General features: G+C 41.3%; 1 protein-coding gene across 1 annotated transcript in view; it reads right to left on the bottom strand.

The window, feature by feature from the left end:
* The window catches only part of ANK2 (ankyrin 2), a 395,088-nt gene that overhangs the window by 74,136 nt on the left and 308,074 nt on the right, over positions 1–12,878 (bottom strand). The window contains exons 23-25 of the mRNA XM_054989621.1: positions 10,189–10,261; positions 2,551–2,695; positions 1,724–1,735 (exon numbers count right to left, since the gene is read on the bottom strand). Of these exons, the coding sequence (XP_054845596.1) occupies positions 1,724–1,735; positions 2,551–2,695; positions 10,189–10,261 (230 nt within the window). The remainder of the gene's footprint in view (positions 1–1,723; positions 1,736–2,550; positions 2,696–10,188; positions 10,262–12,878) is intronic.

Genomic DNA, 12,878 nt, shown 5'->3' with positions numbered 1-12,878 from the left:
CTGTGAACTCATTCTATAAAGGATATAGGTCCAATCCACTGCAAGGGAAGTGTGGTGCATAATATTGTCCTTAACATTTATCATTACATGACCTGTGATTACATTTCTACATGGAGTGATGTGTAGTACAGAAGTTCTGAGAATTTGGATGTGATTTTAACATGTGACTCTGAATGCTAGATTTATTCATTATCACCAATATCTTCAAGCCAGGGCATTTTATATAGATGTCGCTATAAATTGAATGATTCTATCGTATCTGAGGTACATGACCTAAATTAGTTGGAGATGACATCTGTAGACTAACCATTTTCATGTCTGGTTTTTTTCATTAAAGAAGTTCTATAAAAAGTCTTTTCCAGAGACATGTGAAGGTGAAAATTACAAGCTTAGCACATGAGACTGAAAAGGTGTTATGGCCCCAGTCCAGCTAAAGGCCATCATAACTGAGGACTACTGAAAGAAATGAGACTGAAGATAGCTCTTTCTAGATTCTTCCATTCATTTGAATGTGTTTCATTCAGAACTAATTTTAGATGAATTTGAGCATATGTGGGTTGAAACCTGCCATGGTATATTAAGCAAAGATATCTTTACTCTTTGTAAAAGAATAAAACAGTAGAACATTTTCTTTACTACACAGAAATTCATAAGAATAATTTTAAATTATGTGGCCCACTTAGCATTGCAAAATATAGACAAACATGAGGCCGCTGATCACTTGCAATGTAATAACTGTGTTCTTTAATTTATATAATGAGTCTTTACAGCACAGGTTTTTATCCTTAAAATGTAACTCCACAGAAACAGACCACATTCTTTATAAATCCTTGCAGCATCATGAGCAGAGCCATGCAAGATTGGCATAGGACTGGACATCCAAAGTGTAGGCCCTGCTGCTCTCTTAATGGATTGTCTTAATAAGTTACAGTAAGTCATTTAATGAAAAGAGATGCTAGGTTGAAATCACTGCACAATATCATCTGCTTTTCTCTCTAGCGCCTATAAGATGACTTTATAATTCATTCAGTGCCTGTTTGAATCAAGAAGCATATACATGTTCAATGTATGCAAAATGTGAACTTTAAGCCATGGATGGTGACTCAGAAGTTCTATCAAATTAGAAGTCAAACCATTCCATTAAGTTTCAGGTCAATACTATAACAACACTTTTTCCCCTAGTTACCATTGTAAGAAATTTAACATAACAAAGAGTGTACTGCAGGTATCTTAGGTAAAGTTAATGTAATGAAAAATCAGCATGGTTGCTCCAGTAGTATCTTGCTATTTTTAAAAAACGTTATGCTAACAGTTTGCTTGACCACTTCTTGACTTTTTCTTCTCTAACACCTTTGCACTGTCCACCCTGTTTATGGCTTAAAACTTAGCACTTTGCAGTTGCTTTCTATGTATAGTGGCAGTTATGCAATAAATGAAATCAGGCAGCAAGATGAATTTTTCAGTAGTGTATCCACTGCATACAAGATATCCACATGATGACTTTTTCTGAAGGCAGCTTTTAACTGGCAGATCTATGCATGCCGTATCTGAGAAGTTAGTTCTTGGTTCAGATCATTAATATTAACTGGCATGTTCCACATGCTGATTGTTGAAAAACCTACTCAATATTTTAGCAGGCCCGCAATATGGATGTCGCTATACAATGACAGATGTCATGAGAGAGCACTGAAGATAGTATCTTTTTATGCCACGTCATACCTACCTGGGCATAGTACTAATGAAAGCATATAGAGAATGGAAGGAAAAGAGAAATGATACAGATGGAAACATGATTACAAATTAAAGGGGGGGAAAGTCAGATATTCTAATGCCAATGCAAATCAGTTCAAGAAATATGATTTCTTAATAGACTAGAGTAACAACATGTCCTGAATTGCTCCGCATGGCGACTTTTGCTGCAGTAACAATCTATTTCATTAAAAAGGTTGTTAGATGGATGGTGTTTACTGTTAAAAAAGGTTACTGTTTACTGTTTAAAAAGTAAGAAAACTATTCTTAAAACTCAAGAAAATTACAGTTCAACAATTCATAAAATGTCTTCCCTACAGCACGTATTAGGACTCTGCATTGATGGCAGGAGCCTAGAAACTGAGGGATATCTCATCTCTGAAGTGTTGGCACTGAAAGGGGTCTTAGAGATCATCAAGTCCAACCGACTGCTCAAAACAAGTCCCCCTCCCCAGTGAAATACTGACCAGTCCTGAATCTGCTTGGCTTCAACAAGTTTGCTGTTGTCACGTCTCAATTCTGACCTCCCTTTCAGCTTCTCGCCAACATATCACCCACTTGATGGGAAATTGGGACAGATAAATGTGTAGATAAATCCTTCAACCTCATATGTCTGAACCAGAAAAGTTAAGTCATGTTCAAGCATACAACTGGAGGAGGGCACAAACAAGGCTAATGACCTCTTTCATTTCAAACCAAATTCCTGTAACCTGGGAAGTCCTAACATTGAAACAAAACTGTGCATCACTGTTCAGAAAAAGATATATAAAGATAGTGTACATATTCTTGGTAAAGAAGTACCTGTCAGAACGACCTCCTTCCAGGCTGTATCTCAGATAGTTCATACCATCTAAGAACTGGCTGCTGGGCAAAGAGTCGTCACCTAGTTCTTTCAGGTCTTCTGGCCTAAGGTATTCTCCCCCATCTCCTGTCATAGTGTCATCACCTTGAATCAAAACACACACAAAAGCAAGAGATCAATTAACTTAAGTAGACCTATAGAATCTGAAAAGTAAAGAACATATTAGGTGAATCACTCACACCTCCACTAAAAAACTTTCAGAAAGTTATTGGTCACATCAAGCACAAGCTGCCAGTGCACATAGACAAAGCATATTAACTACGATCACATTTGCACAAGTTAAAGTATTTACATTGAATTAGTCTGTTGATTTATACCATTCTGCATATTACTAGTAGGAATAGTTTAATTTTTTGTTCTTTTTCCCGCTTAGCCTCTTGGACCTACTTGGTCTCTGACAGAAATCTTGAGACAGTTTTCATATGAGAGATTTAAATGTACCTTTGAGCTTTTATGGTACTGTCTGTGCAACTCTGTCAAATTATGCTTTCATTCCTCAGCCCTATGATTTTGGGATTCTGACTGATACAGAGTGGTTCACTTTTCCTTTCTAATACACTACAAATGAAGCTTAATGCCTAGTAACATTAATGAAAAGTAAAACTATGGATATGATATGCAGAGACAAAACAAAAGGCATGGTTCTGATGAAGTGAGCATTGTAATAATCCCCCCACAGCCCCTCCCAGGATTCTCTCTCTCTCGCCACACCTGCAAGTAGCCAGTGAACAGATGCGACCCCACCCAGGGGCTGGAGCAAGGGGGAATCTGTTTTGTTCAAGGCAAACCCAAGCTTCCCTGTGGGAGTCTCTCACTGCTCCACACAACTCTCTTAAAAGCTGGAGCAGGGGGAGGCTTCTTCAAATGCTTGCTAAAGTTTAGCTAAAAAACTAGAAGTACAGCAACCCAGAATCATATTAAAAATGTCTGGTTTTGTCTCAAAAGCCTACAAGGTCAAAAGTTCTTTTAGGATACGTTTTATCAAGATGTATTGAATGCTGGCTCAAATAAATAAATGGTTGTTCATTTGTGTTTCTATGAAAATCACAACTAGAGATGGGCATGATCCAAAAAAAATTAACGATCCAGCTGATCGTGGATTGGCGCCGGCGACGATCCCAAATTAACAATCCACACTGAGCATTCTCGATCCGTGGATCGTGGAGGCAAAAGCGGAGGGGCGCCCCGCTGTTCCCAGGGATACAGGAACGATGGGCGATGCCGGCGGCATCTGTGTTTGTGTTTGGCCGTCAGAGCTGCCTATCAGGGTTTGCAGGGATGAGATTGGAGTGTCTTTTTTTTTAAATTTTTTTAAAATTTTTAATATCTAACATAAAAAACTACAAAGAACTACAAAAATATAAAAGGGAAGAGAGGGGAAAAAAAGGGAAGGGGGGGACTGGGAAAAGGGAAAGGGCAACACATAAACAACAAACGCTACACTACATGTCTTGTATTCCCTTCATGCTGTAATTTTTCTTAAAAGTTAACTTTCTAATATGCTATCAGATTGGTAGATTTTATACAATACAAACTATATTCAGGATCAGACTTTCTCCCCCCCCCCCCCCGCATCTCGGTCTCAGCTCTCTCTGCGCGGCTGGAGCAGCTGCGCCCGTTCTCTCCTCCCCCCCCCACTTTCCCCTTCAGATTTTGAACTTTCTTCCTGCTGAAACTCCTGATGGTTGAGCAAAAAGTCTGTCAGCTGTGCTTCTGATGTAATCTTGTAAGTTTGATCCTTATATCTAAACCAAACGCCTTCTGGAAACAACCATTTATACTTTACATCACATTTCCTCAAGGAAGCCGCAAGTCCTTTATACTTGAATCTTCTTTTACGAGCCAAAAATGGAACATCTTTCAATATTTTAACCTTGTTGCCCAAATAATCCAAGTCCACATTATACAAATTATATAAAATGGTGTCCCGAGTCTTCTTAGATGAAAAGTCAATAATAATCTCGCGGGGCAGCTGACGCTTCATTACATACTTTGAAGATGTCCGCCGGACTTCCAAAATATCGCTTTTTAACTCTTATTTAGTTGCCTTTGCGAATGGCGCCAAAAGTTCAGACACCAGATCTTTCAGATTTTCACCTTTCTCCTCTTTTACACTCTGAAGACGCAGTACCGTTTGGGCACGGTCCACTTGCAATCCTATTATTTGATTCTCCAAAAACTTCACTTCCTTACTTGCTGCTTTCATGAGTACTTTCTCGTGCGCAGACTGCTCTGCTCCAGTCGCTGTTTCTTTAATGGTTTTCACTTAGCTTTCCACTGAATCAACCTTTTGCCCCATTTCATTTAATTTCGCCACAAAGGGCTGCACAGCATCAAAGACTGCTCTCCTCACCATCTCTTCCAAGGTTTCCCCCTTCCCCTGTAACGTCGCCATCACCGATTTACTTATTGCTGGGCTCTGCTTTCTCGTCGCCATCTTAGGGGGGGGTGCCAACTAAGTTCCAAAACTCCGTGAAGGGGAAGAAATCCACTCCTTCTTAGCTTCAACTCCCACCAATCCTTTGCATACACTTAGAAGTCAGAAGGGATTCGCTTACTTACAGGTTTTCACCTTAAATCTGCTTATTACCGTTCTCCATGGCCCGGCAGCACGCGAGGCGCTGCGCAAGTCTGCCGGCCTCCATTGGAGCAAACGGGCAATTTACCCCCTGCATTGCTTTCAGGGGGTTCTTCCCGCCGCGCTCCGGACCCCGTCTCCCTCACTGGGAGTCCTGGGGGTTAACCCTCGCGGGTCAACCGCCCGGTCAGGCTGCTCGGACGTTTCCTCCCGGACCTGCGGAGAGGAGCGTCCGACATGGCCGGGAAAATGAAACCGAATCGATGAGATTGGAGTGTCCATGGCTACAGAACACCCCCTTCCCCCTCCCTCCCCTGGGTGTCTTCTCCCAACTTGTGACTGCTTTGCTGCTCCGTGGTTGGAAGGAAGCCCTGCTGATCAAGGAAAGCTGGGCTTCCATTCGGGTTTCCAGGGTGACAGAAGGAGGGCAAACAGAGCTCAGGCATTCCCCTGGCTCCGTTGCCAGGGGAATAGATTGCTGGCACCTGGGTGTCTGGATCCCTGATCCGAGCCCGGATGCCCCGATCCAGGCCCCTCCCGATCGCTGGATTGTTGGCTGTGGACGATCATGATTGCGCGATCGCCATTATCGTGGTTTTTTTTCCGATCATAATGTCGATCGTGCCCATCTCTAGTCACAACGAGGGCCCAAACAAATTTTGGGGGAAATATTTATAAGCAGATTAATGTAATTCAAATTTGCTTTCAATGAGAGCTGATGTGGCATAGCGGATGGAGTGTCAAACTAGGACATTGAAGACAGGGTACAAATCTCTGTTGTGCCACTGAAGCTTGCTGGGAGACCTTGGGTCCATCACACTCTCTCTGCCTAACCTTCCTCACGGGGTTGTTGATATAAGGATAATGTGTATAGTTCATATTTTGTTGGTGTTTGTATGGCTTATGGCTTCGGCCGGAAAAGCAATAAACATATTACTATTGATATAAGGATAATGGGGAACAATGTGATAAGCCACTAAGCCACTCTGAGTCCCCATTGGGGAGAAAAGTTGGATATATTTTTTAAAGAAATCAAATTATATACAAATAACTTTTTAAACATTTCATATTACAAGAATTGTTGGGATTATAGGTTCGTGTAGAAGAGTAACTTATAGAAGTGATTCCTAATGTTTCTCCTTAAAATCAGCTTTACTCTCAGAATAAATAAAAATAACCATTTCAACTACTCTAATACAAACAAACTCCTTCATATTCATTTATGGAGCTGATTCTGTGTTTGTGATTAGCCTTCAATTAGTATCACTTGATGAAGTCCGTTGACTTAACATCCTTGCAGGGAGTTTGTGTGCTAGAGGTCCTTCTCCTGGGAGAGAAAGCAAACATTCTCCTGGGTGAAAACCTATGCATGCTCATCTGGTGTACAAATCACTGAATCGTGATACATATTTCTGAGTAAACATGTCCAGAGTTGTACCGAGAGTTATCTCAAGGAGGGGTCTCTACTCCAAAACTGTTGACATTGACAAGTTGTTTCTGAATAAATTGCCAATGTTATTCAGAAAGAGGAATATGTTCTCCTCTTGTAATAGAGTCTGAAGTCTTCCTACTTCCTCTAACAAGACACTCAATTACAACCAACCAAGAGAAACTTTGCAACCACCGCTACCACTCTGCCCAGTATATTAGAGCAGATTGCATTGCTTCTTTGCCTGGCCATGTGGTCTGGCTTACGTTCCAAATAACTGGCAGTTAAGTGATTACAGATGAACGTGACACTGTGTCAGCCACACACAGCACTGAGTGGCACATTTGGGATGCTAAGAAATCAAACCACTAAAATTGAAACACTGAACATCTGCCCCTGCTGCCTGCTGAGAGAGGAGGCTGCCAAGGTCACGAGCATAAAGAAACTGTCTCCAAGCAATTCTCTGAAGAGACAAAATTACAGGAATAATATCCCCTCCTAATATCCCCTCTATTGAGAACAAAGAAAGGCACTGAGCAAGACACAGCACAATTCATATATATGGTGGGGTGAATTCAGTGGCTCCCTTCTAAATAAGGAACTTTGCTCCAGTAGAAGGGACCTTGTTCTGCTAAAGAAAGAATTCTTCTGGTAGAGACTTTTCACTTAACAGAAGAGTGTTGGTTGGGCTCAGCCCAAGATATATATAGCAAAAGGTAACGATGTATTGGGACTAAAAGTAGCATTTGTGTCCTCAGCCACAAACTTCCCAGGAGACCTTAGGTAAGACAGTATTATCTGAGCGTCAGGCCTTTTTTCCTACCCACCTTTGGAAATATGAGGATAATTACTGGCCTGACTTTAAGACTGTTGTACAATTTACTGAGATATTGAATGTGAACCTTTTCCATCACTTGAAATACTTTATAACATACTATGCTTTTGTAGACTGAGGACGTGAAAATGGAATGCTCCCTAATGTTTGGAGATTATGCACATTCATAGATTATGGCCTAAAATAATTAATAGCATTAGTAATACTAATAAACTTTCCTTACTTTTGTTAGGATTGTGGGGTGCAGGGAAACTGAAAACATGCAGACACACATTCCAATTCACAGATCAGTGTTAGACATTCCATAAGCATGTACAGATTATTTCAGAAAAAGAAGAGTAGAGAAAGTTTTGTGCCTCACATTAGTACCTGCATCACTAAAGGCCTCCTCATCAGTGAAATGGTCATAGTCAGAGTGCTTAAAAGCTGAATAACATATAAGTCAAGTTCAGAAAAGGGGCTACAAAAACCCAGCTAGCTCCCACAGAACATAGTAGGAAGGCATGACTTATGCATTGCTGCCAAGAACGGTCAAATATTTTTTAAAAGAATACAGAAAGGTTTAGGCTGCAAGATACATCATCAACTTTAACAAAGCCCTGTTCACATGCTACAGTGAATGTACAGACATCCTGGATGTACATACTTAATCTGTTTGTAAGAAAGAGCCAAAGCGTCTTTACAAATGAAACCAGTGACCAGAACACGGTTACATGTGAGGTTTAAATCACACATTCTGCTGCACAGGTATTGAATGTAACATGAGAATTACTTCAATTCATGTATAAAGAAAAACCATGTACAAAGATTACATGCATGCTCACTGTAACTTAAGAACAGGCTACATTCCTAGATTTTATATATATAGGTTTTTTTAGGGTTTTCTAATTATCTTGAAAAGATTTGTTATTTGTAATGGCTGGATTAATAAAAACGTAACATAATAATGTTCGATTTATATACCGCCCTTCAGGACAACTTAATGCCACACGCAGAGCAGTTTACAAAGTGTGTTATTATTGTCCTCACGACAATCACCTTGTGTGGTGGGTGGGGCTTAGAGAGCGCTGAGAAGCTGTGACTGACCCAAAGACATCCAGTTGGCTACAAGGGGAGGAGTGGGGAATCAAAACTGGTTCTCCAGATGAGAGTCCTGCTGTTCTTAGCCACTGCACCAAACTGGCTTATAATGTTGTTCTTAATGACATAGTTTTAATTGTTTTAGTTGTAAGCCACATAATTGGTTGACTAGAGAGGAGATATAACTAAACAAACAAAATTTTCAGTAAAAATGTAGGGCTTGAAAGCCCTAAATTGTCATGCCTATGATATTTATAGGGCCACTTAATCTCTTATGAACCTAATCACATATTAAACTCTTCTCTGTGCCCTCACTATTAGAAGTGAAAGTAGTGGTCACGTGGGAATGGGCCTTTCACAAGACTATGGATGCTGCTCCCAAGGAAAACTCACATTACCTCACCATGATGGTGTTGAGACATCCGTCGGGGACATCTGGCTAGAATTACAGGCTGTTTCTATTGCTGCCCTCTTTTACCAGACTGATTGCTTTTGAAGATTTCTCTCTAATGCTTATGTTTGTTGGTTTTATTCATATTACAAATTTCAGTCGCCAAGAACTTTAATTTGATTTGTTACCTGACTTTACCAGTCAGATATACATATTGTAAAAAAAAAAGTTAAAACAATCCCTACTTGTCTGAGTTTAGATTTTTACTTTGGTTTTTTTAGCACTTCTGATCAAATCTTCTGTATAAAGACAAGTGTCCTGACTGACTCATAAATGTCCAGTCCAAACCCCTGGATCCAGAAATAAGAAATTTGGACAGAACATACCTTTCATGATGTGAATACTCACTAAGAAGGTATTTTAAGAAATTTGCCCCCCTAAGGGGGTAAAAAGAGGTCCCTAAGGGGGTAACAAGAGGTAAAATGTGTTTTCCCAAAGGAATACAGCTTCCCTGTGGGGCTGGTAGGCTGTTGCCTGCTTGCACCCCCGTTTGCACCCCCGCCCACGGCTGATTGGGCCAGCCTTTCAAGGTCATTTGCATATGTGGGCTGATTGGGCCTCACAACATTCCACACTTCATTCCCACCCCCACCTCCCCAAGAAAGTTGGAACACAGAGGTCATATGCGTATGCGGCCTGATTGGTCCCTTCCCCCATTCTAAACAGTATGCAGTTGCTATTGGGAGTCATTGAATGTGTCCTGAGGTAAAATGCACCTCCCAGTCTTTCCCTAAAAGTTCACTAGGGTTGCCAGTCTCCCTGTGTGGCCTGGCTTTCCAGTGTGGCTGGCAGGCTCCTGCTTGTTTGCACCCTGCCCCCTTCTCTGATTAGTCAGCTGTGGAACTCTGTGTTCTGAGGTAAAAATCAGGTAAAGGAAACTGCACAGAGTTGAAGAAAGACGGTACAAAACTCCTGAATAGGGATAATATGCTTCACTTTATTTAAACACCTTTGTGAAGTTCGGATACTATGCTATTATACTACAAAACCAACTCAAAAAAACCTCCGCAAACCAAAAAATGTTACATACCCTACCCATAAGTGTTATAACTCGATTTTAAATAGTTAAACACCACCATAGCGAAGCACTGGTATCAAGCAACTTTACAATAAAAACAAAAAAGCAGTATTTTAGAAGTGCCACTGCTGAAGACGCTGGTTTGACTTTAGCAGCTGTAACAAGCAAGACCCATAGTAGGCTCACCTTCTTCATCAGAAACATCCAAAACTTCGGTCATAGTTTCAGGTACATTGAGCTTGTGTTTCTCAGTTATTGTCTGAGGAGGAAGACAAAGAGAAATCAACAGGTTAGCAGTTCAAGGAAACCAAGCCCCAAGCCAATGCATGTTTCTCAGGTTATTTTTAAAGGCTCTGATTTCAAGTCTGTCACGGCATCTTAACCATGATTCTTTCCCCTCTGTAGTTTTCTGTTTTTATCCCCCATCTACCCATCCAGAACACACAGTTTCCTATTACTGAGCTGTGGTCAGCAGCAGTTTACTCAAGCCACTGATAAAATATTTTTTAATATCTTCAGCACACTTTGTTGATTGATACTACATGTCAAAATGTCTCCCGATTTTTGGTGGCAGTTGAGGTTTTAAAAAGAATTAGGTAATGTCTACAGAGAAGCTCTAAGAGGTTGAAGGAAGTGTATGGAGCTTAATAGTGAGATAAAATAGATGTAAAATGAAGCTTTGAACAATGCAAAATATTGAAATAGAAAAGAGCTGTGGGCTGTTTTAGATCATCTGATGAATTTGCACCTAAAATAAAATAATGGTGTTCCACTTTTACATATAGGGTTAGAGCCAGCTAGCTTGGTCACTCAATTTCACTCCCTTTCTTACTACACACTCTTTCCCACATGGTTTTGTCCAGGCAGTTCCAATGAGCACCAACATAACCCTTCCTCCCCTTTTCACCAGTGGAAAGCCTGGATGGATCCAACCCATATTTCTTTTTAACATTTTATTAATATAACAATACTTAAAACATATACATTATAAGTTACTAACATTTGTAAATAACTTGGAATCAGTATAGATTATGATTGAAACATGCAGATTTTGAGACATTTCCTGCAATACAGTCCAGTCAAGACAAGATATATTGGACAAAATAGGGCACAGTAAGATATAATAAATGGAGGGAGGAGAGGGAGATATGTTATTGGGAGAAGGTTTTAAAAGAATGGATGGTCTTCTTGTGTACACTACCCTCAAGTAATCAGGTGGGGGTGTTATTTAAATTAATATATTAACTATAAAGACTGAAATTAAGAATAAATAGAATGGAGAGTTAACAAGAAGAGAGGGACAAAATATAACTTGTAAGGAGATAGAGAGTGTAGATCAGGGCTTTTTTTCAGCTGGAACGCAGTGGAATGGAGTTCCGGAACCTCTTGAAAATGGTCACATGGCTGGTGGCCCCACCCCCTGATCTCCAGCCAGAGGGGAGTTTAGACTGCCCTCCGCGCCGCTTAGTGCGGAGGACAATCTAAACTCCCCTCTGGCTGGAGATCAGGGGGTGGGGCCACCAGCCACATGACCATTTTTTCCGAGGGCAACCCACTGAGTTCCGCCACCTCTTTTCCCAGAAAAAAGGCCCTGGTGTAGATGAGTAACTCTTTAACACAATGCCCTCAATCCAGGTATAAGAAATATACACACAGAAGCAAGCTTTCAGGTGTGTGTATTAATTGGAAAAGGAATCCTGCATATAAAAAGATGCACAGTTTTTCAGCCTCATCCCACATCTGGAGTTTTGTGGATGTAGACCTTTTTAACTCTGTTGATTAACTGTTCAGGAAACAAAGCAGAGGGCTAGATTTAGTCCCCTCTGCTGACTGTTCGGATTTCAGCTTTTAAAAAAACATTATCGTATATATAAGAACCACAGTTACTTCACATGTACTCTGATCATAGCCAAACAGATACCCCCAAAGCTGTGAATTTGCTTAACTGGCTACTCATGTAGCAGTCCTCTAAAAGACTTTGCATCTGTATGGGCAATGGTGAGGATGGTGCTCTGGGCTAATAGTAAAATTTGACACACAACATTGTTGGATGCAATGGGCCATATCTTTACTGATTGCAGCCACTGGAGCACTGGCAAGGCATAGGGCAACAGATCCCCTGCATCAAATTGCCTGCCACCGTTCGATGGTTGCTTCCTCAGTATACCCGCTTGGCACCATGGGATGGTAGGTGATGTACTACTGTCCCAACACAGCCAGTTGGCTCCTGCCACTCAGGGCAAAGCCTGCAATGGCCAGCCCAGGCGCGTACCCTTCAGCTTCACCTCAGATCCCTTAAGGGGACCCCAAAAAAGGTGGGGTGAGCTGCCCAGTCTGCCCCACTTACCCCAGTGGATCCAGCCCAATGCCTCAAAACTGCCTAGAATTGTGACAAGACCCCACCCCTGTGCCACGGGCACCCCAGGAGAGGGAGGGTAAATCACTCCTTCTTCCCCACTGCCACCTAAAGAATGGCAGTGACCATGCAGGCTGCTGGAGAGAAGCCCGACCACACCTGCACTCCTCCCCTTGTGCCTCCAACCACAGCTCTTTCCCTCTGCCCCCCAGCCTTGCCTCTGGATGCAACACTGCCTGGCAGTAAGTTGGTGAGCCCTTTTCGCCTAAATGGTAACATATCACATGAAGTTGTTCAAACACCCTGATGTTTTAAAAAAACATCTTGCAGAGGGACTTGCAATTTGTAAAGTGTTTTTAGAAAACATCATTACATACATCCACAGGAAGGAGTCTAATTAATATGTATACCCGCCCCCATTCCCCAACATTAAACACCTTTGGAATACTGTCATGGAGCTTAAATTATTATGCTCAGAATAGACTTTTCCCTCTTTTATGGCCTTATGCTTTTCTATAAA

This window comes from Eublepharis macularius, chromosome 10 (assembly GCF_028583425.1).
Source record: "Eublepharis macularius isolate TG4126 chromosome 10, MPM_Emac_v1.0, whole genome shotgun sequence".
NCBI classification, from domain to species: domain Eukaryota; kingdom Metazoa; phylum Chordata; class Lepidosauria; order Squamata; family Eublepharidae; genus Eublepharis; species Eublepharis macularius.
This window is presented reverse-complemented; position numbering and strand designations above follow the sequence as displayed.